The sequence below is a fragment of the Eurytemora carolleeae genome, unplaced genomic scaffold (genome assembly GCF_000591075.1).
Source record: "Eurytemora carolleeae unplaced genomic scaffold, Eaff_2.0 scaffold1293, whole genome shotgun sequence".
Taxonomy (NCBI): Eukaryota; Metazoa; Arthropoda; class Copepoda; order Calanoida; family Temoridae; genus Eurytemora; species Eurytemora carolleeae.
The window spans coordinates 18,323-45,908 of NW_019397188.1; the positions used below are offsets into that span (position 1 = coordinate 18,323).

Below are 27,586 nucleotides of genomic sequence, written 5' to 3' on the forward strand. Positions count from 1 at the left end.
GGGGGTGTTGGGATTAGTTTAGTTGATGGGATATTTATAAATGAAACCATATGTTGCCATTTAGTAATTAATATTGATTTTTGAATTATCAGATTAGAAAAGTTAAAGATAGATAGATAAACTGTTATCTTGCCAAAACAATTAAAATAATTAATTATTTTTGACCAAATATTTTTCTGGCCGTTTAACAAGAGCAGATGCGAAAATACCAAATAAATCAAGATTTTATGAATTATAATTATCTTATATTATCAATTCAAATTGTATATTCTAAAACATTTTGTGGTTTTACTTACTCGAAAGGATTTGAGTCTTTGCCACAAACTCAAATTTTCTAATCCCAATATCTTNATAGTTTTCTATACATAGTTTTCTATACATAGTTTTCTTAGATATTTCAAACTATGAATTCTGGTAGATCAAATAATCTAAGTTTGAAATATCAAAGGTTTGCACCATCAAGTTGCTAAGATATAAGGATTAGAAAATTTGAGTTTGTGACAAAGACTCAAGTCCTTTGTAAATATTAGAGAACATTTAAGATAACAGATATGTTTTGGGAAAATTACTTTTCGCTACCTAAAAAAATAGGATAAAGAACATAGGACCATCTCCTAACTGTCAAAACTTCTGTTAAAATTTTAGACGAAAATTTTTTTATTTAAAAAGAAGAAAGAAAATGAAACACCCCGTATACTTCATACGCATGCAAAGCTGCGCATGAAAACTTGACTTCACGCTGGGTTCAACTGAACTAATGAGATCCAAACCCCCTGTTCTTTTGGACTAATTAGAACAATTCTATTCAAATCTATTGTCAGGGTTTACTTCATATAACCACATGTAAACAAAATAAGATATATAGATAGATAGATAGATAGATAGATAGATAGATAGATAGGATAGATAGATAAAACTACAAGTAGATAAAAGAAGATTAGGCGGAAAAGAAAGGATATTATTCAACATGCAATAATTAATGAATTGCTAAAAATACAATCATAACAATTAAAATACAAAATATTTTTACTCATTATTTTTCTTTTTCTTTAACGGTTGGTGAGAAATAAAACAGGATTGGACGAAACCTACCTAAATCCATCAGGGGGGGGGCGAAGGTCCTGCCGCCCCTCCCCTGTATCCGCCCCTGGTTATAATGAAGATGTTGATAACGCAAATGCAGAAAAACTAAATATATATGAATATGCGAGGTTTCGCGAATAAATGTATTTTGATTTCTCGTGAATGTGATTAACGCCAAACATAGTGAATTTCACGTTTGATTGAAATCTTTCATGTTTTCTATCATAAATATTATTCTTTAGGAGCTATTGATCACTATAGTTTCAGTAGAAGTAAATAATTCCATTTACTGATGCGCCGATTTAAGGATTCATAACTCTGATTGGATAATGAGATAGAAAGAAAGATGTATGTTACCGCCATACTATTTCTATTGGTTCAGAATAGACACCAAACACATGACTGAACCCTGATTGGATCAGGCCCTAATGGACCGGCATACAGGAGTGAGAGAATAATATATTATTCTCAATAGAGTATTATTCTCAGTAGCTGTTTGGAATTCTAATACAATATGCAACCAAATGAATTTTCTTTTCTCTAACACCTGGGCTATAACAACATGGACTGAAGGAGCTACGATATAAGAAATTATGCAAAAAAAATCCTGATTGAATGTTTCATAATTATCTTTTAAGTTTTAAGAGGTTTCGTGAATATATTTCTACTATATATGCATTTAGTAACAATTTTAGCTGTCAATTTTCTTTATAAATCACATTTCGTGGATATTTTGGTTTAAATTTCTGCATTTTCAGAAACGAAATATTTGATTTTTTATTTTAAAGAAATATTTGTTGGGCAAATTTTTTTTATCTTTTACCATCCAAACCTTCGTGTAATCATGTGAGAAGTCACAAAAGGTTTGGGTCGGATCGGTTCAGCCGTTTTTAAGTTTATTAGATACTAACAAGTACTAATGAGTATGTATAGATTCCAGATTCCTTGAATTAATTATATAGCTAAACTATAACAAAAGAAACTTTAAAAGGATTGTTGACATATTTTGAAGTGTCCATATTTTAAAGCGTTAAAACGATAACAAAATAAATGTGATTTATAATAACGAAGATATTGTCGTTTTTTTTACCCTGATTTTGGGTAAATGTTTCTTTCATTTAAAAAAAAAGAATAGGTTACTTAGATATAATTCTTTCTGACGACTTCTGGAGAAATTAAAAAAAATAATAAGTTAAGAAAAATTCAAGGAAATATGCGCAAAACAATTTTAAGCTATAAAATTTATTATCATGACTTTAAAGGGTATAAGGGTAGGGTACAGGGGTAGATTTGTTATGGGTTGACCCGATAAAGTACATACGTACATCCTTTACGAACAATAAATATACTAGGAAATGGAACAAAATATAAAAACAAGAAAATTTTGGTCTGGTTTACTTTGTTTTTTCTGAAGCATTGTTTTAACTAGAGGATCAAATTCAATTCATTGTGTTGTGTACTACTACCCTGATACTAATAGTGAATTTCAATATTAGTAAATTAGTGATTTTAGTGAATGAGCTCAGTGCTCCCTAAAAACATGTTTAGGCTGATTAACATATTAATCCTAGTGACTGGAATCCATGCTGTCTGTAAAAGACAGAAAACTATCAGTTCAGGGGTAAAAAGAAACTAAATATTTAATGGGACTGTTCTTGCTTTTTAAGTGACCCTTTATGACCTACAATGCTAAGAGTATACACTTTAAAGTGAAGTCACTTTCATAGAAAACCCACAAAAAATCATTTTTCAGATAGAAAAGAAAGATTTAGTTTCGGGGATGTAACTCTTCATAAGGAGGGGCCACTTGAAATCTTGTCAACAGCTCCTTTAACACTTGAAATATTGTCGACAGCTCCTTTAACACTTGAAATATTGTTGAAAGCTCCTTTAAAACTTGAAATCTTGTCGACAGCTCCTTTAACACTTGAAATATTGTCGACAGCTCCTTTAACACTTGAAATCTTGTCGACAGCTCCTTTAACACTTGAAATCTTGTCTACAGCTCCTTTAACACTTGAAATCTTGTCGACAGCTCCTTTAACACTTGAAATATTGTCGACAGCTCCTTTAACACTTGAAATCTTGTCGACAGCTCCTTTAAAACTTGAAATATTGTCGACAGCTTCTTCAACACTTGAAATCTTGTCGACAGCTCCTTTAAAACTTGAAATCTTGTCGACAGCTCCTTTAACACTTGAAATATTGTCGACAGCTCCTTTAAAGATTGATTTCTAGTTTAATTCCAGTTTCTAGGTTTTGTCGGGTGAATATTATTTAAAAGAAGAAAACTCTAAATATTGTGGAGATGGGTGCTTGTATTCGAGACAAGGTAAAATTACACTGACAGCATTTCATTTCTTTTTTAGTATAGAGTAATTAAAGGTTAAAAGTATCTTTGATGCATGATTTTGAACATGACAAAATTCGTAGTCTAATTATTTTCAGTATCTGATACAATGTAATTTGCACAAAGGAAATTATTAATCGACACAAAATCTGAATTTATAATTTTTTTACTTTGCAACATAATGTCGCATACTTTGATATTTCTAACTCTAAATTTTGGAAGCTCAATCAGTCAAAGTTTGAAATACAATATGTAGTTTGAGATCATTAAGTTGCAAAGATACAGGGATTAGAAAAAAAATAATTTGTGTCGAGTTATCCAGTTCTGAGAAAGCTATGTAAAATTTAAGATACTGAACCTCCCCATACACTTGTACTCCGAAAGCGTACTGCATATTTGATGTTTGTAGTTAATGATAAGGCCATAATTTCTTTATATCCTTTATCAGTAAACTGTTTAAATTGTACACTCATGCTAATATACACGGACAGGTAGCTAAGTTCCAACCCCCTGGTATTTATCAAAGAACAAGACCCAAATTGTCTAAATATAATTGTTAAGATGACCCATTGTCCCATCATAATCAACCTTTTGGGTACTGCATGGAGTTTACTGACGACTGTTCATGTACAGGTATAGTACAATGTACAGTTGTACATATTTATCTTTCGATCATTACATATATCCAAAGAAATATAATGTCAAGATAGTTATTTCAGAGGTGAACGCATTTTTGTACGGTAGTCTACTGCCTCTGGGCTATAAAGTAAACAAAAGACGTATGTCAAAGCTTGACACGGGATCTATCTTTCGCATACAAATCAATGAAATATTCTTGTTATAGGAAACTATGTATTATAAGAGAATTATCAAAATTATCAAACTTAAATGCTTTTAACTTCCACGGATACTAGAGGAGCACTGATGCATCAATTCTTGTTTACAAATACCGCCCAGAGAGAACTGGTTTCAATATGTACGCAGAGAATACGAAACCGCAATTAACTTTCCTTGACTTATTACCTTGCATATATCTACCATAAAGGGACTGTAAGCGTAATTTCAATTGACCCTTCATGCAAAGATGGTAATGCACGATTTACACTGATTCGCTTGAAATCTTAATCTGATCAAAAATGTGGAAGATTCTGTCGTTTTTCAAAACTATTATTTTGGTTTCTGTGAGTTTTATTTACCAAATGTGCAAATCACTTTCGCAGAGAAACAGCAAATGTAAATAAACAGTTTTAAGGAAGAACAACATTCATATCTAATTCTAAGTTTATCATACAAACCTATCAAGGGTACTGTTGTAAATCAGGCATTGCAATCTTTGCATGGAGGGTCACTTATAATTACAGTTACACTCGTCTAATATAAATTTCTTATGCTGTACTGTAAAACACTTATCTACTAATTACAGTGTGTTCAAATAAAGTTACACTAATTTTATTTTATTTATCCATTTACTTATAATAATCTCCTGATCAATTTCTAATGCTACAAAATGTTACTAAACTTGTTACATTTATTATTTTTTGTCTTCTACAAAATTAAAAATCTGATAGGAACAGGTATTTTTTAACATTAAGATTTAGTTTCTAAACGAAGATTATAAGATATCATGACATTAATAATCAAATTGTTTATTAGATTTAACGCGTTTTAACTTAACATGGTATTTTTAATATACTTTCTTGTTTAAAATTCCATTTTCAGCATTTAGCAAAATAATCTTGCTAATTTTACATCAGGACACTGTGGTCCTCTTCCAGGTCTAAATGATGGAAAGTTCACAAAATGTAAAGATGCTAATGGTGTCCTTGTGAATATAAGCCCATTGACCGAACCCGAAGGTATAAAATAATTATATTAAGAGTCCATCTTCGTAATTTTAAGTAAATTTAATTAATACCATTTCCGATTCACAACGGAACCTTTGAAAAAAAAAATGTTTCTAACAAAAGTTTGATACCATTTATAGAAAATTTATCATGTTTAATAAAAAAGTTTCTTCATTGAAATTAATTTATTCCAAAGGCATTAAGTCTTTGCCACAAACTCTGATTTTCCGATCCCTAAAACTTTGAAACCCAATGTCGGAGACCTTAGATAGTTCAAACTATGAATTCTGTTAGATCAAATAATTTAAGTTTGAAATATAAAAGGTTTACAGTATCAGGTTGCGAAGATATAGGAATTAGAAAATTTGACTCAATTAATTTCTGATAAGGAAAGGCAAGAATTAGTTTAAACATAAAATATTGTTTTTTAAAGCTTTCACTTATAGTTTTCTATACATAGTTTTCTATACATAGTTTTCTATACATAGTTTTCTATACATAGTTTTCTTTACATAGTATTTTTTAGAAATCAAGTATCCTGAAGGGACTAGATGTACTTTAGACTGTTCAAGAGAACAATCACAGACAAGAACACTATTAATTGGACCTGCTCTTAACTCCAGGTATTAATATCTATCTAATATTCATATATATAACTCACATAGATCCAGACTCTTGAAAAGTTGCAACAATTTTGGCTTTGGCCTTTGATATTACCTGAATTTAAGAAGATTTTACTAATTTAATCTCCTGTTCAACGAAATAACCAACCTTAAATTCCCTACTTTTTTATTTCCAGGGAGGATAATTACTTATCCTCCCTATTTACAGGGAGGATAATTACTTATCCTAAATACATTGTTNAGACCACTTCAAACTAAACTAAATTATATATTTGTAAATGGAAAGGTAGGAGACCACTTCAAACTAAACTAAATTATATATTTGTAAATGGAAAGGTAGGAGACCACTTCAAACTAAACTAAATTATATATTTGTAAATGGAAAGGTAGGAGACCACTTCAAACTAAACTAAATTATATATTTGTAAATGGAAAGGTAGGAGACCACTTCAAACTAAACTAAATTATATATTTGTAAATGGAAAGGTAGGAGACCACTTCAAACTAAACTAAATTATATATTTGTAAATGGAAAGGTAGGAGACCACTTCAAACTAAACTAAATTATATATTTGTAAATGGAAAGGTAGGAGACCACTTCAAACTAAACTAAATTATATATTTGTAAATGGAAAGGTAGGAGACCACTTCAAACTAAACTAAATTATATATTTGTAAATGGAAAGGTAGGAGACCACTTCAAACTAAACTAAATTATATATTTGTAAATGGAAAGGTAGGAGACCACTTCAAACTAAACTAAATTATATATTTGTAAATGGAAAGGTAGGAGACCACTTCAAACTAAACTAAATTATATATTTGTAAATGGAAAGGTAGGAGACCACTTCAAACTAAACTAAATTATATATTTGTAAATGGAAAGGTAGGAGACCACTTCAAACTAAACTAAATTATATATTTGTAAATGGAAAGGTAGGAGACCACTTCAAACTAAACTAAATTATATATTTGTAAATGGAAAGGTAGGAGACCACTTCAAACTAAACTAAATTATATATTTGTAAATGGAAAGGTAGGAGACCACTTCAAACTAAACTAAATTATATATTTGTAAATGGAAAGGTAGGAGACCACTTCAAACTAAACTAAATTATATATTTGTAAATGGAAAGGTAGGAGACCACTTCAAACTAAACTAAATTATATATTTGTAAATGGAAAGGTAGGAGACCACTTCAAACTAAACTAAATTATATATTTGTAAATGGAAAGGTAGGAGACCACTTCAAACTAAACTAAATTATATATTTGTAAATGGGAAGGTAGGAGACCACTTCAAACTAAAGCAAAGTATATATTTGTAAATGGAAGGTAGGAGACCACTTCAAACTAAAGCAAAGTGTATATAAGATTAAAATCTTGTATGTTTTTAATCACAACTCCTCTTATTAAAGAGATATTGAGACAAAATAAATGTTTTGGATTTCTAGTTTGCTACCGGACAAAGTTGATTTACTCATGCTTGTGCTTAAAATCAAAATAGAGGAGCTAAGAGATTACAAACTCGTACTAGTAAATCAAAATAGAGGAGCTAAGAGATTACAAAGTCGTACTAGTAAATCAAAATAGAGGATCTAAGAGATCACAAAGTCGTACAAGTAAATCAAAATAGAGGATCTAAGAGATAACAAAGTCGTACAAGTAAATCAAAATAGAAAAGCTAAGAGATCACAAAGTCGTACAAGTAAATCAAAATAGAGGACCTAAGAGATCACAAAGTCGTACAAGTAAATCAAAATAGAGGATCTAAGAGATCGCAAAGTCGTACAAGTAAATCAAAATAGAAAAGCTAAGCGATTACAAAGTCGTCCAAGTAAATCAAAATAGAGGACCTAAGAGATCACAAAGTCGTACTAGTAAATCAAAATAGAAAAGCTAAGAGATTACAAAGGCGTGCTAATAGAGGAGCTAAGAGGTCACAAAGTCGTACTAGTAAATCAAAACAGAGGAGCTAAGAGATCACAAAGGCGTACTAATAGAGGAGCTAAGAGATCAGAAAGTCGTACTAGTAAATCAAAATAGAGGATCTAAGAGATCACAAAGTCGTACAAGTAAATCAAAATAGAAAAGCTAAGAGATAACAAAGTCGTACAAGTAAATCAAAATAGAAAAGCTAAGAGATCACAAAGTCGTACAAGTAAATCAAAATAGAGGAACTAAGAGATCACAAAGTCGTAATAATAGAGGAGCTAAGAGATCACAAAGTCGTACTAGTAAATAAAAACAGAGGAGCTAAGAGATCACAAAGGCGTACTAATAGAGGAGCTAAGAAATCACAAAGCCGTACTTGTAAATCCCGTTAATTGACTTTCTCCTACTGTCAAGTTCATTGTGGTACACAAGAAAACCATTTTGTTGTTACCGTCAGCATTTCGAAATTTCGAAATTTTAAACATTTAGTTCAACCTTTTGAACAAATTATTCGAAATTTTGAACAGTTTGTTTGAAATTTTGAAAATTTTATATGAAATTTTGAAAATTAAAAATTTCGTCTGAAATTTTTAACATTCTTTTCGAAATTCCGAACACAGTATTTTAAGTTTATTACATTTGTTCCTTATTTCGAATAAAATCTTCGCGATTTCGAAATGCGTTCGGTAGAGGATATTTCGAAACATATTTTGTTAAATAAAAAATACAAAAGGTTATTTTCTTTAGATGAAATGTGTCATCCCCCTTGGACTTGGTCTCCAATAAGAAACGGAAGGTTTGAATGTGACAATGTGATTGAGACAGGTGCACTTTTCAACAATTTTACAAATATATTTTTTGTGCATATGTTTTTAAGCATCCATAAATTCTCGTTGAAAACAATAATTACGTCATAACTCATAGTGGAGAAAATTCTAACTTTATTTTTTTGTTACTCACAAATTAGGATATTTGGGGTTTTTAATAAATATTTTGAGATTACAAAACAAACTAATTTAAAATGTAAAAAACTGTTTATTTAGGTTTTACCAATTGTGTTTTGTTTTCTAGACAAACCTGTTGGGATATTGCCGGGCCAAACATGCACAATAAAATGTGAAAACCCAACAATAGGTATATCACTTTTTTCATTTTTTATTTACTTTTTTATGAAAAAATATTATTGATTTAGACAATGAAATCAAAGAACTGGCAGAGAGTACAATTATTTGTAGAAAAATTCGGTAAAAAAAAACTTATAGAACGATTTGTTAAGTGCACCTAGGGTTGTTAATAGTTTTTGAAAACGATCGTTTTAAAAAACGACCTACCCGTTTTAACTTTTAGAAAACGAAAAACAATTGTTTTTGAAAACGATCGTTTTTATGAAAACGATTTGTGACTGTTTCGTCGTTAACGAAACGATGAACTTTATAAAAACGATCGTTTTTTTTGAAAAAAAATGCCATGCAAATTTATTGAATGTCGTCTTACATGAAGGTAAAGAGTTGTGGGTGATCTAAAACTTCTTAATATTTTCATAAAAACTACTCAATGATAAGGTCGGTTTCCTCTCTTCGTTAACGATCGTTAACGAAGGGTCGTCTTAAACGATCGTTAACGAAGGTTCGTCGTTTACGATCGTTAACGAAACGACGAGTTTTATAAAAACGATAGTTTCGTTTTTTTTATTTTTCGTCGTCGTTTTTCAAAAAAAATGAAAACGTTAACATCCCTTAGTGCACCTTTGTATATAGTAATATGTCCGATGTACCTACTGGGCGGCGGCTGCGGCCACATGACCAATTATATCTATGTGTTGCATATGAGATCCATTTACAAAATTGACAGAAGGGAGACGGGGGGATGGGGGGGGGGGTACAAAAATAACCATTTTTGGAAATTACTAAAAACATTATAGACAACGTGTTCGTATATATCAATACAATGAAGACGACATTCGATTTCAATTTAGATTTCTACCGAGCTTCCAAACAGCATGCATATTGCATACACACAAACATGGAAACAAATGAAGCTGTAAATTAACAGATTCTCTTTTTTTACTTGTAAACTTGTAATTTGAAAGAGCTTGTTAGAAATCAAAACTTAAATATAGGATATTCATAGTCATTGTATTGATAAAATCGCCGACCACTTTATCATAATTTTCGTATAAACTTTGTGATTTCGGCAACCATGCGACGTCATTCTCAAAGAGTGTACATTGTACATTGGAGTTTCCGGAAGATACTTAATTTTCAGCTGGAAAATTAAGGATATTTCCGTAGTCGATGATAATACAAACTGTCTGTAAGAGGTAGGGCCACTAGAAAAATACAGCAAATTTTGTAATACACAAGAACTCAGTTTCGGGGTTCTTTGTACACAAACGAAACCGAAACATGAAATTGAACCCAGTATTCAAGTCTGAATATACAGTCCAGAGTTATAGTTGTGTATTACAGAATTGTGTATTCTATGAGAACAAAGGAATTGAGTCTTTGTCGCAAACTCTGATTTATTAATCCCTATATCTTTCCAACCCAATGTCGTAGACCTTAGTGATTTCAAACCATGAATTCTGATGGATCAAATAATCTAAGTTTGAAATATCAAATGTTTACATTATCTGGTTGTAGAGATATAGGTATTAGCAAATTTGAGTTTGTGGCAAAGACTCAATTTTTCTATTGAAATGGCTCAGATGTGAATCGGAAAATGCCAATCTATAAAAGAAGGATCGCTTGAAAGTACATAAACAGTCCCTTTAAATATTGTTTTACGTCTTTAAGTCTAAATATTTGTATGAAGTGGAAAAGGACTGGGCTGGCAAACTAAAAATGGAAAAATTCTTCTTCTGGAGCACATTCAAAATATCTGCGGTAATACATTATTGATTCAAATAAGAAAATTAACTCAGTATTTCTTGTTGAGTTTCCAAAAAGAGTATTCAGTCAGGGATAAATTGATTGACATGGTTACCCACAAAGAGTGCGACTTAATAGACAAGACAACATATATTCTATAAAACTAGATAAATGCAAGGCTGAAACCAAAATTCAGACTCCAGAACGTTAAGAGCTCTTCAGGTCGTCATTAGAGTCTCTAATTTAGTGAAAGGTTGTGAAGGACCGCATCCAGTGGAGAATGGAAATTACAAAAACTGTACAGTACAAGGAGAACCTATTTTACTCTCAGGTACAGTACAGTATAAGAAAAACCAGTTCTAGTCTCAAATAGAATAGAGTACAAGGCTAACCAGTTCTAGTCTCATGTACCGTACAGTACAAGGCTGACCAGTTCTAGTCTCAGGTACAGTACAGTACAAGGCTAACCAGTTCTAGTCTCAGGTACAGTACAGTACAAGACTAACCAGTTCTAGAATTAGGTACAGTACAGTACAAGGCTAACCAGTTCTAGAATTAGGTACAGTACAGTACAAGGAGAACCAGTTCTAGTCTCATGTACAGCACAGTACAAGGCTAACCAGTTCTAGTCTCAGGTACAGTACAGTACAAGATTAACTAGTTTTAGAATTAGGTACAGTACAAGACTAACCAGTTCTAGTCTCAGGTACAGTACAGTATAAGACTAACCAGTTCTAGTCTCAGGCACAGTAAAGTACAAGGCTAATCAGTTCTAGAATCAAGTACAGTACAGTACAAGGCTAACCAGTTCTAGTCTCAAGTACAGTACAGTACAAGGAGAAACCGGTTTATTCACAGGTACTGTACAGTACAGTACAGGGCTAATCAGTTCTAGAAGCAGGTACAGCACAGTGCAGTACAAAGATAACTGGTTAAAGTCTTGGGGACAAGACATTACAAGAAGAACTGATTAAAGTCTCACTCTCGGGAACAGTACAGTACAACAGAGCCTAAATTTAAAAGTTTTATTCAAGAAAAAAATTTCAAACTGTAGACATTTTTTCTGCTATTTTACCATCATTGATTTCAGATGGAGTATATCCTGAAAACACCATCTGCTACCTTGAGTGTGATCACCCATTGGGACCAACTTCACTATTTTCAAGTCCATCAGATCATGTGTAAAATGTTTACATTTCATAAACTCTTAAGATAAAAAAAATAATCTTGATAAAAAACCAATCACCTCAATCAATTATTTTAAATGATATTTATGAATCTCTAAGTTTAATATTAAAATATTTAAAAATAAACCTTATATTCAGGCTTATGTATATAACTTGTGAAACATATAAGTGGGTAGATAGACAGGGGAGAGCTGTTCCAACAATTTCCCAATCTTGTCCACCCCCACCCACAGGGGTATTTCCTAGTGTAAAAAGTAAGTTAACTCATATCAACAAAACTTCTTTAATTTAAACTATTTTAACTTTAATAATCTATTTTAATTAAGTTTTACATTATTACATAAAATTTTTATATGATATCACACGGAAACATTTTGAGACTTCTATATTTCTTGTTTTTCATTCTTTCTTCTTGATCGTCCATTCCTCGTTCATCCTCGTCCAGTGAAGGGGGATTAAGGAAACCCATAACTGCACCCCATATGCAAAATGGGGATTTCTGAGCCCTGAAATCTCTCTGGAGAGGAGTCTTTCATAACAGTCCAGTCCTCATTTCTGGTCGAGTAAAAAAACCGGTATCGTTGTGCATGGCTTGTATACCCACTAGGGGTTAAACTCCTTCTTTCATTGCACCAAGCAGAAGATGAAGTTTTGTTTTAATCTATGTACAATTCTTGCTTCCCCTGTAGGATACAAGTAATAAATTCCTTGACAAAACTTTTTTATCGACTTTCTTTTTCAGAATGTCCTCCACTGAAAACTGAATTGTTAAAGGGTGGTTCCTACAAATGTATGTTCCAAGGACAGGAAATTAAGGAAATGCTCCAGTATCCGGAATATCCGGCAGGAAGTTCTTGTACTCTAGAGTGTGAACCAGGACTATTTGAACGGCCTATGTTTGCAGGAAATAAAATCTATTGTATTGAAGAATTTGATGGAACTAAGGAAGGATGTAAAAAAAGTTTTAGTTAAAATAAAACAGTTTTTTTTTTACTTTAACTACAGATATAAAATTTTAAAGTCTTATGGCTTTTAAAGTGCCAATCTGAAACATTTTTTCTTTTTTTGACTTTATGTGAGTGTATAGCTGACAAGTTTCCACTGATTTTACTTTTAATCTGCTGATATTTGCCCTTTTTGTTTTAATCCGTTTTTAATATTAATCCTCTTTTGGTTTTGATACTTTTTTTGTCTTGATACTACTTTGTGTCTTGATACTCTTTTTGTCTTGATCCTTTTTTGGTCTTAATCCTTTTTGTTATTAATCCTTTTAAGGTCTTGATTCCCCTTTGGTTTTAATCCTGTTTCGAGCTTAATCCTCTTTTGGTCTTAATTCTCTGCTGGTCTTATTGCTATTTTAATCGTAATCATCTTTTGGTCTTAGTCCTCTTTTGGTATTAATCCTATTTCTATCTTAATCCTCTTTTGGTATCAACCCTCTTTTTGTCGTAATCCTCTTTTGGTCTCAACACTCTTTTGTTGTAATCATCTTCTGGCCCTAATCTTCTTTTTGTTGTAATCATCTTTTGGTCTTAATCATTTTTAGTCTTAATCCTCTTTTGGTCTTTATTCTCTTTTTGTAGTAATCCTATTTCTATCTTAACCCTCTTTTGGTATCACCCTTCTATTGGTCGTAATCCTTTCTTGATCTTAATCCACTTTTATTCTCAACACTCTCTTTGTTGTAATCATCTTTTTGTATTAATCCTCTTTTAGTCTTAATCCTCTTTTGATCGTAATCCTCTTTTGGTCTTAATCCTCTTTTGGTCTTAATCCTATTTTGGTCTTTATCCTCTTTTGGTCTTAATTCTCTTTTGGTCTTAATTCTTTTTTGGTCTTAATCCTCTTTTTGTCTTTATCCTCTTTTGTTATCAACCCTCTTTTTGTCGTAATCATCGTTTGGTCTTAATCCTCTTTTAGTCTTAATCTTCTTTTGGTCTTAATCTTCTTTTATGTTAATCCTATTTTGGTCTGAATCCTCATCTAATTTGCCATGTTGAAATCTCACATCCTGAATTAAGTGGCGGGACTTGAAAGGAGAAGAGTTTGATTGGTCCAAGATAAATAATGCTTGTCCACCTTCTTTTTGTCCAACACCTCCTCCTTTGATTGGTAAGGACTTTATTAAAGGACTGTGCACGTATTTCAAGTAGGTGATTTGCGGAAGCATGTACAAAACGTTTTCTTACAGAACGTTTCCTCACTGAACGTTTCCTTACACAGAGGCGCATCCCAACCAACTCTAAATTAATCATAAAATATTTCAACTATTTAAACTGGCAAACAAAATAAATTTTTTGGGTACCTTTTGTAAGGAAACGTTTGTTGCAGGAAACGTTTGTTGCACTAACGTTTTGTGTAGGAAACGTTCTGTGTGGAAATATTCAGTATAGAAACGTTCCGTTAGGAAACGTTCAGTAAGGAAACGTTGAGAAGAATTTTGTTACTAACAGTTTTTGAATTGAAATTACATTTTTCTGGGAACCCGGAAAAATGCTTATATTAAAAAAAAAAATAAAAACATCATGCTTACAAAGCTATCACGAATTAAAAGTGAAGGTGTTCAATATTCATATCTACCGATTTAAGAAAATCTCCGAATTGAATCAGATATGCCACTCTATAAATGGAATATTCACTTGAAATTACGTCTACAGTCCCTTTAAAACTAAAATATTAAAGATTAAATAATTGTAGAGTCTGAAGTGCAGTGGAAGTGTACAAAGTCGAAAGAGGGAATATTTACAGCCAATGATACCTGTATTTTTGACTGTCAGCCAAGGTATTCATTTTATACTTATATTAAATACAAAGCAATCAGAGGGCTTCGCGCCCATCTTCTATTTCAACTTTTAATTGTTGCTTAATCTTTCAGCATTTTTTCTTCATTGAATCAATATCAAAAGTTTTGCAGATTTACAATTTACAAGTTTGCGGATTTTCAAAATTTAAGAAAATCAAAAATTTTTGGAGACAACTAGACTTTTTAAAATTGTGAGCATTATAAACCTTCCCTGGGGTCATGTGAGGTCCAACACAAAATTTGGGCCCGATCGGTTCAGTCGTTTTGATGTTTATTGTATAAAAACAAATGGACACCCAGACAAGCAAAGTATACATATAGATATCTATTATTTTTCTCTAACTCAATATTCTCGTAACTATAGTGATCTGAACGAGACAGAATCTACTTTGGCATCAACTCCCACAACAATTGTCCAGAGCACCATTACCCTAGAGAGCACACAGACCACAGCAAGTATCCGAACCACACCCAGTCGATCCACAACAGGTCGAACAACAACCAGTCGAACTACAACAAGGAGGACCACAACAGGTCGATCCACAACTAGAAGTACCACAACAAGTCAAACCACAACAAGGAGGACCACAACAGGTCGAACCACAACCAGTCGAACAACAACTAGGCGGACCACGTCCACTACCAGTGAAACCACATCTACTAAGCGGACTACAAGGACCACAAGAAGTACAACTGAAAGACCACAATCCTCCGATGTGCCAAACCTTAAACATATTGCCAGCTTACTTGGCAATCAAGGAATCTTTGGAGTAGATGGCCCCATAAATAGTTTAGATAGCCCTATAAATAGACTAGATAGACCCATAAATAGACTAGATATACCCATAAATAGACTAAATATGGAGAGCTTTTACCCAACAAATGACGAGATAAATTTTAACCTACTCGAGTTGAAAAACGATCATGGTACGCCTCATAATGGTCCTGTTATTGTGAGTGAATCCTATACTATTATCTGCACCCAGAAAGGATGGGTAGAGAAAACTGGGAACCAAGTAGCTCTCATTGATATATATGATCTTAAACTGAAATGTTTAGGTAATAAATAATGCACAGATTTTAGCAATTTCAAATCAAATCTAATTTCGGATTATTTTTTAGAGAAATTTAATGTGACGATGAAAATAAGTTCAACTATTGGAGAGCCTGTGAATAATGTTAAGATGACCAGAATTAAAACCATGTCACCTCTTCAGCCTTCAACAACTTCCACTGTATCTGGACCAACCCCGCCCCCTTGGGGAGATTATTCATTAAACGCAAACATATTCAATACCAGTGGAACAATCATAACGGAAAATGTTGACAACGGAACAGCAAGCTTTTTACTTCCCGAAGTAAGTTCATTATTATTATTATATATTTATATATATATTTTAATTGTCTGTTTGTTTGTCCGTCTGTCTGTTTGTGACAACTCACTTGTCCCCCGGGCCCAAAATTTATAAGAGTATCGTTGAACGAAACTCCTGAGTTTAATTTTTGGGGTCTTAACATTTGTGCAGATTTTGAATTAAGAGATACGAAAAAAGCAGAGAATATGTAGAAACCAAATGAAATAATATTTCATAACAAAAATATTGATATCCACAAAACTACCTAACCCCATTCATGAAACCCGGGTCCAAAAACTAGTTTTCATAACGTTACCCTGTCTTAAGTTTTGGGCTCAGGGAAGGTTTATAGACCGTCAAAGATGAAATATTTTGCCCGGAAAAAATGTTAACAATTATTACTTTTGAAAATGCGCCAATTCAAAAAAGAAAAATCCGCAAAAAATTAGAGAACGATAAAAGATGGTGACTCTCAGAGCAATAGTTAAAGGATAAAATTGTCTATAGGAAAAGACGGCTCCGAGCGCCCTAAAAGATTTACAATTGCTGTCTACCATTGCAAGCCTCTAAAAACGTCAAAACACTAACAAATTTTACAGAAAAATGCTGATTTGATTGATCATATTTTTTGATAATCCAGGGAACATGGTTCTTTAAAATACTGGATGATGACGACATTTATTTTCCATTTTATACCTTGGTAACAGTCAACTCTTCTATCACAGTGGATTTTAAACTAGGTGAAAGATCTTCAATTTACATACTAGTTTCTACGTGTACTTAATAAAAAAACATTTTTTCAAAAAACGGAATGTAAAAATATAAAAAAGTAGATATCCAATTTTTGACAAAGGTTTTAAAACCCATAATTCTTTAAAACCCTGATTTTGAATCAAATTTAGATAGTTTAAATTACAAACCTAAATAAATAATTGACACTCTTATGGCATGTGCTATAAAGAACATACCAGTTAATATAAAGGTTTAAGAATTAAGAAGAAATCTCTGCTTTAAAAGCTTCATGTTGATGAAATTTGTCTTTTTTAAAAATATATCTGTCAAAAGAATTCAAAAATAATGTTTCACCCAAAAACATAGTTTAACTAATAAAAATAACTGAAACTAAATTAAAAATATTTTAAATATAGGGGTTTTTTTTTCTAGAATATAAAGGAAATCTCTCGTTTGATGTTCTGGATAGATTATCCAAAGCTAAGTTGGATTCCCCCACTGTATCATGCTGGCAAGATTCACAGGAACAAAAATAGAAAAATAATTCAAACTATTTAAGAATTATTTAATAAAGCAAATCATCAAATAATTTTGAACTAAAGCAAATATTTCCTTGTTCTACAGGAAAAAAAGCAATAAGACTATCATCACAAAATCGATTGTCTGATTAAAAAAAAAAAATTGTAAAATTTTTTTTTGTATTTTGTATTTTGTGCACAATTCGCAAAATTATTATCAGTTTTTGCATTATATATATTTACAAATTGCAATATGAAATATGATTTTGCAATTTGTAACATCATTTTTACAATTTAATTATTTTTTTTTATATGCTTTTCTCCTATTGCATTGCAAAACTGTTTCACAAATTGCAGAAACCTTGGCATAATTTACAATCTTTTTTTGCAATTTGCAATATGTATGTGCTACAATATGCCCAATTTGCAATATTATTTGAATGGTGTGACTAAATCTTTTATCGACATAAATACTATTTTTACCCCAGAAACTGAACATCACAGCAAAAACAGATATGGTAGAGAAATCTATAGTTATTAAATAATGTAAAATATGTTTTAGCATAAAATACAAATTTGTTTAGTGTAAAGCATTGATGTATGAATATTGTTTAATTGAAAACCAGAACAATGTAACAAGGTGTGATGTGAACGAGATTGTTGCAGATTTTGGTAATTAAATCTTTTCAAATTCATAATCATAAAAATCATAACAATTGGTCACTTTTTTTTAAAGATATTTGTATGAACGGAACCTGGGATGGATTCAAACTTCCTGGATTTGAAATATATCAGGAGAAATGGGAAATAAGGTTTGAAATTCTGATAAAAAATATTTTAAATTATAAATTATTGATTTATTATTAACAACAAAAAATTTAAAAACGTCTTACTTTGATTATTTTCAGTAAAAATTGTAGATAGAGTATGAATATCCTGTGAAAAGAAGAAAATTTTTAAAATAACAATAAAAATTTTTTTAAAGTTTTATTTTCATTATTTTAGTAAATATAAATATCTGATAAAAAAACGTTAAAATTTTGAAAATAACACATCTAGCTTTCGCTCAATTTTAAAAAATACTTTTTTTTGTAAAACTGAAAGAAAAAAGAATGAATATTCGACAACTGATTCAGATATCTTAAAAATAACAGAATATTTTCACTCATTTCAAAAAATGATTTTGCTTGTTTTTAGTAAAAATGAGAGCTAACATATAAAAAGGAATAAAATTCTTAGAAAAACAGAATTTATTTATAAACGTTTTTTTATTGTTCTTAATAAAAAATAGGGGGTAAATTAAGATTATGTAAAAAATGTGAATACACTATTATTTTCAAATTTGTACACTCTATTATTTTTAGTAAAAACGGAACTGTGAACAGCTCTCTGACACTGAATCAGGTTCCTTTAAGAGATTACAATTGTACCGGGAAGGAAATCAGTGGGAAATATATTCAAGAAACAATGTAGGAATCATTTTCTCAAGATTAAAGTCGAAATTAACAGTTTTTTATTCTAAAAGCAATATTTAACGCAAAGTTTCATAGCAAAAAATGTCTATAAGAATTTTGCTTGTCTTTCTGGATTTGATAAACTAAATGTTTTCAATCTTTTTCTTTGAAAAAAAAGATTGTCTACAGTGAAAAGTTGAAAACTTTGGATTAAACGTTGATCTGATTATTTCTGAAAATTGTGTTCTAAGGTCAAAACTTTTGTGTCGAGTATACTTAATCTTAAACGCTTGATCTCGATGTTCAATGTGGCCACTTTTGAATTTAAAGATCAATGCTTGATCACTCAGTTTCTCCTGTTGGGTATGACCACTGCGGAATATCTGCACAAGATTGAGATCAATGCATGAACTTGAGATTCACAGCACAAAAGTTTTGATTTCTAAATTTGTTAAAACAATTATAAATTAAAACTTCTTTTGCGACTTTTTTTGAATGACTAGTCTACTAGAATTCTACTGTTTTCTGAATAATAATAAAGGATTAGTCTACTAGAATTCTATTGTTTTCTGGTTATCGCAGTAGTAGTTTATAAAAAAAACTTTTTTGAAAAAAAGACTTCCTCTGAAACAGATATATTTTTATCTTGATTTTATGTTGTATCACTGTTCAGATTTAGGAGTCTTCGAAACAAATCACAATCTCTGAAATTCTTTCTCCGTCATTCTGGGATCAAGGCTAGAATCAACCTGACAGATATCAAGACTGGAGTGCCAATAACCCAGTTTAAAATGACGATACAGGAGAAGGATTTTGACACTAATAAAACCAAGGAGACTATTATAGATGTTGTGGATGCGAAACAACTTATAGGTAGCGTTTTTCATGGAACTACAATAGGAACGTCCAACACAAATATACGCAAATTGTGAACCGAACTGTCTGGGAGCAATATAAACAAACTCTGTCCTCTCACAACCGGTTCTAGAGTAGGAGAGATGCTTTAAGAAACGCCGGTCCTGTTCTTAAATTTGTGTTGTAACAATTAATATCCAAGGAAATCATTATGATTTTTTTTTTATTAATTATCATTNCCCGACCCATAATAAATGATATTTTCCCCCTGGATTCTTTGTTTTGATCTCCTCCCAATACAGTACACAGAATTGACGCATCAGTTAATGTAGTTCTGTCAATGTATATTTTTTGGTGCTTTTTTGTTTGTTCTTTGAGTAAAAACGTGCATTATGTAAGAAAAGCAATTATTTTGGAAATTAAAATAGCTCTGAACATTTTCTTTTTTTTACACGGGGCCAAATTTTAAAACAGAATATAGGCAAATAACTAAACGAAAACGACCAAAAAAAACATAAGTATTATAACTGTCGTTCATGAGTTTTTCATTTTAAGCAAAGTTTTTTATGATAAAAATTTGTAAAAGCGAACAAAAAAAGTTTTCTTTCAAGTTTTTTAAACGAAGGAAAAGAATTGACAACACACTACTTCATAGGTTTACCAGTTGGTCCTGTAAACTTTACCATTAGTGCACCCAATTTTAATTATACGAAGGAACTCAGGAATATTACTCCATCCACTCTAGTTATAAGTTTGCAGGTAAACAGTTAATAAATATGCAAAACTTACTTTTTATGATAATTGTAATATGCAATTGAAATGCTTTATTAAAGGGATAACAACGTAGTTTCTATTAGACCCCCCTCCCCCCCCAAATTGAAAACGTGTCAAATCCGATGTACAACTACAAACTTTATGCTTTTATCTGAGCAACCATGAGGTAGATATCATCATTCTTCTCTGTTAAAAAGTATCGAATTCTGTAAATTTCATTCCTTCTATCTGCCTCATAAATCCACATATCACGTTTACGATCGAAAATGATTAATTTTCAGCTTATATAAAAACACGAATATCTTTAATATTTTTACTCAGAGACAAATATATAAAGGGTACCGGACGTACGACTCAAATAAAGATGGTCCTTTAAAATTACGTCTACAATTCCTTTAAGGATTACAAGGCATGATATATAATGAATACACGTACATAGACGAACAATATATAAGAAGAAAGAATGTGCAATGTGCATTGTACATACAAACTGCAGAAAATCAAAATAACGCAATTAAATACATAGAAGATGTTGCAGGCCTTGGACCATGGATCCATAATAATAAATGCTTGTTTAGATCAACAAATTTGATTCTAGGAACGCCAGATTTGTTTGTTTTCTTAATTGGAAGGGCCTTCATTTAATTTCTCACCAATTTAAAAATGAATCTCAAACGTATTATGAAATATTTTTCTTCGCCGACAAACTTACAAAATGGCCGACAAGAAATTCTTTATTTGTTAGATATTGCGGATTTCTCTCATGGGGTAGAATTTATTTTCAAGGCTGTCATTGGTCAATACAATTTACAAACTATATTCCTGCACTCTCATTGGAAAAAAATGTACGGATATCCAAAGAGAGAGAAAAAGACCGAGTATGAATTCCTAAAAATTATATTTTTATACTTTTTAGGGAACTTTGAGGAAACCAATGAATTTGTTACTAAAAGACAACTTATCTGGAAAACCTATTCAAAGTAAGTATTTTTAACTTTAAAAAATATTTTATTTTAATTAAGGTTTGTGGGCATAAGCACACGCATACAAAAAAAAACGATATATCAGCAAACCTGTTTCCAATTAGTTTTCGAAGTCTTTCTATTTTTTGTTTATTTAAGATTGATTAAAAGATGTGTACCCCACGTTTTGTATTTCGCCATCTATATATAAATTTGGCTTGTCTGTCTGTCTTGGTGTTTGTCTGTCTGTTTGTATCCAATAAACGTCAAAACGGCTGAACCGATCGGGCCCAAATTTTTTTGTGGGACATCTAGGGACCCCAGGGAAGGTTTATGAAAAATCAAAATTTCACATAATTGTCTCTATCAAAATTCGATCGTCATTAAATTTTTAAAAATTTTGAAAATCCGCGAAATTTTTTGTAAAAATCCGCGAATTATTTTTGTTTTGTTTTACGATGTACACAAAGAGAACATGTTCACAATTAATTTAGGAGATGGGCGCGAAGCGCCCTCTAAGGCTAGAAAGAAGGGCGCGAAGCGCCTTGAATTTCTAGTTGTCTTATAATTAAATATTTGACATCTGAGTATACCCTATAAACCATAGTTAACACTTGTTTGACGTGGGCTGATCTTGCTTTCTATTTTTCCTTAATCTTAACTATCGATTAAACTTTGCGGTAGACAATAAAAAATAATTGTTATTGGACGCATTTTCGTTGATTTGCTAATGACTTATGGAAAATTGAACTCCCAGGCACGATTGAGTTGTGTCTTTTTTCCCATTTACTAAAAAATTAACCAAAACGGTTGTGTACAATATTAATTCGTTTTTTCTCTTACGTCTATCCTTTCCTTTCGTGTTTTACAATCTCTGAGTTCTCCGTAAATAAAATCTCTCTCATATTCTCCTATTCTATTCTCTATTTCTTACTTCCTTGTGCTATCCTACTACTGCACATTAATTGTGATCATCCTGTCCAAATGTCATGTCCATCCGTACACATCTCGTCTATTACTTGACAAAGATGCAACACTCCGGCTAGAACACACACCCTCCAACCCCCCTTGCAAATATTAACTTGGAATTGTTTAAAAGGAAAGACAAGACATCAGAAACTGTTAGGAATCAGTTTCACTTAATAATTCAATAACTGGCATACGTTTGAAACTATTTTTACATATAACAAAATAATTTGCAACAAGGATGATGCAAAGATTTTTAGATATAGTTTACCATTTTAACTAATTGCTTTATGTAGTTATGCTCGATATCTGATTAAATAAAAATGAATATTTTAACAATGGGAGTAAAGCAGATAATAATTCAATACGCATATGAAGTTTGTTTGTGCAATTATTTGTATGTAAAACCCTGTACTATAAAGAGAATATGGTGGTACGGTTCGGAATCGTTGCATGATACTTTAAACAATTCTATAAAAATCCCTTTTATGTAAAATGTTAAATGTACTTTTTAAGTTTTATAAAAATAGAAAGATTTTTATTTTTTTTTAGAAATGAATTGGACCCTAATGCAAGCTGGTGGTATTCCAACTAAAGATGATTCTGACACAGGCCGAGGTTGAAATAAAATAGTACAAGGGCAAATAATCTAAACTGCTTTTATTACTATAGACTACTAGCTGAAGTCCCCGGCGTTGCCCATGAAAAAAATCAAAATTTGAGGCAAATCGGCCCAGGGGTTTCTGAGTTATGCTGGGACATACAAACAAACAAACAGAGATTACAACTTTATATATAACTAGCTTGGGAACCCAGCGTAACCAAGGTTACTCATAGCTCCTACCCCAGTTAACCCGCACTTTGTCGATTTAACTGGAAAACTGAATTTTTGCTATAAAAGTAGATCCACTTAGCTTAGACTCTCAAAGCTAAGAATATTCCTGTTGTTCTAACGAACTCTCCAATCAAACTTTGAGGCAAATCGGTCAAGGGGTTCATAAGTTATGATCGGACAAACAAACTAACAAACCGAAATTACAACTTTATAAATATAGATAAATAGTTATCAAGGAAGAAAACCAGAGGTCCACATATCCAAAAAAGTGTACTGCAGTCTTCGGGCATAGCGTAAACAAAAATTCCTGAGCAGTACAGACTGTGTTTGCATTACTTTAGCTCCGAAACTGCAATACACTTTCTTTGGAAAAAAGGATTTACAGTTCATTTTCCTTGGTCCATACTTTTCTAAATTTTAATTTAAATTTTTTCTTGTAGTTTGATAAAATTATAGGTTTTCTATTTTTTTCTATTTTAGGATTTTTATCGACCATATTTCCAGACAAACGGTCTTTTTTCAATCTTTCAAAACTTTCGGTAATAAAATAAAAATCATGCTCAGAGCTTGGAACTTTTGTTGATGAGATTGAGTTAAACTTCCTCACTCATCTCATCGTAGAAACATTAACCGTACTCTCTTTCTATAATCTTAACTTTGATCAAAAATGAGTGATTTTGAGTTCAACTTTTTCCATTCATATAAAAATTTTCCAGCGTATATTATATATATTTATTCTTCGTAAGCATTTGAGTCTTTCCCCAAAACTGTAATTATCTAATCCCTAATCATTACAACAAAATGTCCAATACATTATATATTTCAAACTATGAATTCTGTCAGATCAAATAATCTAAGTTTGACATCAGGATGATATAGGGATTAGAAGATTGAGTTTGTGGCAAAGACTCAATTCTTTTATTTCTAAAATAAAACATATTTTTTTATTTGTTTAGAATGGTTTAATGTCAGCAGCAGGCTACAGTGAGATACATGATAAAAATATTTCAATATTCTCGAGAGGGAATGTTTATATTCCTCTAGATACTGGCAAATATGTTCTTCAGCTCTATACTAGAGATATTGTAAGGAAAAATCAATTAAGGGACTGTAGACGAAATTTCAAGTGTCCCTCCACTGTGTAGAGGCATGTCACATTCACATTGACTTTAAACCTAATTGTCTGAGCATCGATAATTGCAAAGTTAGAAGTGAATGATGTGAATCGGCCATGTCACTCTTCTAATAGAGGGTCACTTGGAATTAAGTCTACAGTCTCTTTATACTATCTTTGAAATCATTTAAGATTTTGTAACTAGCTTGGGAACCCAGCTTTGCCTGGAAACTAAACTTTCATTAAAAAATCCAACCCATGTTCAACTATATTAACCAAGCTCAGAACATTCCCATGGTTCACAAATCAAAATTTGAGGCAAATCGGTTAAAGGGTTGATGGGTTATGATCGGACATACACGCAGACAAACAGATATTACTACTTTATATATATATATAGATTTTTGCAGAATAAAACAACAAAGTTCACCAATGGTTTTTACGAAAATGATGTTTACAACACACAAAACTATTTTGAAGATTTGCATTTTTTCAACATCTATAAAACAGGTATATTAAAATAATTCAAGGACCCTCCAATCGAAATTTGATATGGTTCCCTTTAAGCCTTTGTCTTATCATGCAGCAAAGAAGTTTGTACTTTCTCTTTAATTATACAGGACAATTGTAATGTAAATATACTAAAACTTTACGGAAATGAGTATAACAATGCGGTTTATAAAAGTTTTACTCAAAATATTTTATTTTTTGAGACTTTCAAAAAATGAATGAAAATATTTTCTAAAATATAAAATAGCTTGCATAATAACAATTTTAAGTGTTTCTGCTCATAAAATAAGGATCACTCCATCATCCTTTATCCGTCAAAAGTACAAAGGGTACCATTGTGAATGGGACATACAACTTTACAAATTAAGGATTCCTTAAAATTACATCTATAGCCGGGCCTTTAAGTCAAACTTTCCGTAACATTTTTCTAGGATTTGGAGACTATCTTGAAAACACTACAGCATTGAAGAAACGTGATAATAGAGCAGACAATGGAGGTGTTAGTAAACTACTAATGAGAGAGATAGCTCTAAGTGTATCTGTTTATGATGATGATTGTTTCAACTATTGTCGGGAGGTGGAGAGGTGTGATGTTAAACAATGTCAGAGTTTAGACCCTGATAGTGTTATTGTTGAAGGTGATTTTTAACCGTTTTATCCAACAAACATTTTTAGTTTATTTTTTAAAATCATATTTTGGTTTTGTACATTTTTTTAATCAAGTCTGTACGTTATGAAGAACCCATTTTATCATTCCATTTCATTTTATTTTATATTTTGTATTTATTTTATTTCATTTTATCACATATCCTGTATTTTAAAATGAATTTGAACTGCATTTCGTCTCCTCAAAGAAATTGAGTCTTTACCACAAAGGCAAATTTTCAAATCCTAATATCTTTGCAACTAGATGGTTTAAACCTTTGATATATCAAACTTAGATTATTTGATCTACCAGAATTCATAGTTTGAAATATCTAAGGTCTACATTGGGTTGCAAAGATACAGAGTTTAGAAAATCAGAGTTTGTGGCAAAGACTCAATTCCTTTGAATCACCTATTCAAATCCTTCCTGAATCTTAAACTGTGAATCGGTGGTTCAAATTTGAAACGGCATAAAGGTCGCAGCTCAAACTTGGTCCCTGTTTAGTTATTTTCCGTTTACTTTAGTAAAATGTGAGAAATGTGATGAAATTGAAGAACAGTTTATGGAAATATCTCCAGGAAGAAAAAATGTTATTGAACAAATAGGATTTCCAATCACTAAATTGAATAAATATGTAAGTTTAGAAATAACATTTAAAACTCTCTTATCTGGACTCGTTATAAAGTTTTTGGACAGAATTTTTTGCGTGAAGGTCAAACCTTTTTAGACTATTTTTGTCCCGAGCTAAAATATAATCTAAAAAGGCTTTAAAACACGTCGTTGCCCACATAATACTATTACACTTACAGATAACTTTATGAATTACTAGTGTACTTATGATACAATAATAGTTAATTTCAGTGCTATATATATATATACGGATAGTTTAACATTAAAGCACGTGCACTAAGATTACTTGATTGAAAATCTACAATAAAATTTATCATAAATAAAAATGTTTCAGTGATACAGTAGTTTCATAATATATCAATCTAATTTGCATTTCTAATTTTAAAAAGAAAACTACAAATCAAAAATAAATTATATTTAAATTTTATTTTTCATAATTTGAATTTGTTTAGCGAGTAATTGCTTCTGATTGGAGTATAACCTGTAAAAAAAAGGGGAATAGTATGAAGGACTATCTCCCCCCTCCAACTCATATCAGGTTTATTCTAAATAAATTTTATGATTTTTGATAAAAAAATATGATTAAAAAAAATAATTCAGGAGCATTAGGCAAAACTTATTTGTCCCTTGTCTTTTACACAAAAAGTTGGATAAAACTAGGTGAGAAAATAAAAAATATTTAGAAAGAAATTGATCTTTGCCCAAAACTCAAATCTTCGAATACCTTTATCTTTGCAACCTGATGGAAACCTTTGATCTAACAGAATTGATCGTTTGAAATATCTAAGGTCTACCACATTGGGTTGCACAGATATTGGGACTTGAAAATCAGATTTTTTGGCAAACACTGAATCCTGTTCAATCCAGGGGTCCATATAATTCCTTTTTCAATCCCATTTGGGATTGACAAATTTGAAAAAAATGGGGCAAATTTTTTAAATGGGGGAAAATTTTTTTTAAATGATAATTTAAAAAAAAATTGGGGGCATTTTTATTTAATTGGGGGAATTTTTTTTTAAATTGGGGGCAAATGTGTTAGTGGAATTTGAAAATGTTTTTTTAATTGGGGGCAAAAAATTATTTTGGGATCGATAAAATCAGCTATTTTGGGAATTATATGGACCCCTGGTTCAATCCTGTTAGCAATAAATTAAATATTTTATAATAAAGTTAACAAATAATTTAAGTTTGGAAGGAGAACTGGACAGTTTTGATCCATTTATTAAGATTGCTTTGGGTTGGGATTCTCCGAACCTAGAGGTAAATATTTTTAATTTTATATTTTTTTGTTGAACATTTATTTGCAAAATCTAAATGGATCCTTTTAAATATTCTTATGCCAATTTACAATTATTTTTAATTAACAACCAACTCTGCAAAGTTTTAGTGAACAAATTCACGCATTTTCATCTAAAAAGACGATAAATAATAGTCAAGGAATACTGGTGCTGAATCGGTTATGAATCTCTTTAAATCTCTTAAACTTTCTATTATGAATAAAATTGTTTTGTATTATCCTAACAAGTAAATATCGTTGAAT

The 27,586-nt window shown here is 31.2% G+C and overlaps 2 protein-coding genes across 2 annotated transcripts in view; both read left to right on the forward strand.

Annotated features, from left to right (window-relative positions):
* Positions 1-2,545: 2,545 nt before the first annotated feature.
* On the forward strand, positions 2,546-5,907 carry LOC111712607 (uncharacterized). The gene is made up of 5 exons (XM_023487262.1): positions 2,546-2,704; positions 3,340-3,415; positions 3,995-4,066; positions 5,188-5,289; positions 5,804-5,907. Exons 1-5 carry the CDS (start codon positions 2,600-2,602, stop codon positions 5,905-5,907), a joined length of 459 nt encoding a protein of 152 aa, XP_023343030.1. The 5' UTR covers positions 2,546-2,599.
* Positions 5,908-7,174: 1,267 nt separating this feature from the next.
* LOC111712608 (uncharacterized) overlaps positions 7,175-27,586 on the forward strand; it is a 36,598-nt gene continuing 16,186 nt past the window's right edge. Inside the window, exons 1-31 of the mRNA XM_023487264.1 lie at positions 7,175-7,186; positions 8,583-8,660; positions 8,907-8,969; positions 9,028-9,079; positions 10,650-10,720; positions 10,953-11,036; positions 11,796-11,886; positions 12,031-12,146; positions 12,635-12,837; positions 13,914-14,004; positions 14,590-14,674; positions 15,060-15,754; positions 15,818-16,053; positions 16,691-16,790; positions 17,215-17,306; positions 17,789-17,818; positions 17,885-17,972; positions 18,037-18,112; positions 18,665-18,769; positions 19,428-19,627; positions 20,265-20,368; positions 21,300-21,363; positions 22,864-22,929; positions 23,627-23,685; positions 24,103-24,231; positions 24,671-24,770; positions 25,202-25,408; positions 25,941-26,050; positions 26,499-26,584; positions 26,647-26,706; positions 27,234-27,306. Of these exons, the coding sequence (XP_023343032.1) occupies positions 8,588-8,660; positions 8,907-8,969; positions 9,028-9,079; positions 10,650-10,720; positions 10,953-11,036; positions 11,796-11,886; positions 12,031-12,146; positions 12,635-12,837; positions 13,914-14,004; positions 14,590-14,674; positions 15,060-15,754; positions 15,818-16,053; positions 16,691-16,790; positions 17,215-17,306; positions 17,789-17,818; positions 17,885-17,972; positions 18,037-18,112; positions 18,665-18,769; positions 19,428-19,627; positions 20,265-20,368; positions 21,300-21,363; positions 22,864-22,929; positions 23,627-23,685; positions 24,103-24,231; positions 24,671-24,770; positions 25,202-25,408; positions 25,941-26,050; positions 26,499-26,584; positions 26,647-26,706; positions 27,234-27,306 (3,609 nt within the window). The 5' untranslated portion in view covers positions 7,175-7,186; positions 8,583-8,587. The remainder of the gene's footprint in view (positions 7,187-8,582; positions 8,661-8,906; positions 8,970-9,027; positions 9,080-10,649; positions 10,721-10,952; positions 11,037-11,795; positions 11,887-12,030; positions 12,147-12,634; positions 12,838-13,913; positions 14,005-14,589; positions 14,675-15,059; positions 15,755-15,817; positions 16,054-16,690; positions 16,791-17,214; positions 17,307-17,788; positions 17,819-17,884; positions 17,973-18,036; positions 18,113-18,664; positions 18,770-19,427; positions 19,628-20,264; positions 20,369-21,299; positions 21,364-22,863; positions 22,930-23,626; positions 23,686-24,102; positions 24,232-24,670; positions 24,771-25,201; positions 25,409-25,940; positions 26,051-26,498; positions 26,585-26,646; positions 26,707-27,233; positions 27,307-27,586) is intronic.

Bases quoted from the DNA above. Each gene is read 5' to 3' on its own strand.
- LOC111712607 (XM_023487262.1), top strand. From the start codon at position 2,600: ATGAGCTCAGTGCTCCCTAAAAACATGTTTAGGCTGATTAACATATTA. The intron at 2,705-3,339 runs GTAAAAAGAAAC...TCCAGTTTCTAG, and splicing joins AGAAAACTATCAGTTCAGGG to GTTTTGTCGGGTGAATATTA. The intron at 3,416-3,994 runs GTAAAATTACAC...ATAATTGTTAAG, and splicing joins GTGCTTGTATTCGAGACAAG to ATGACCCATTGTCCCATCAT.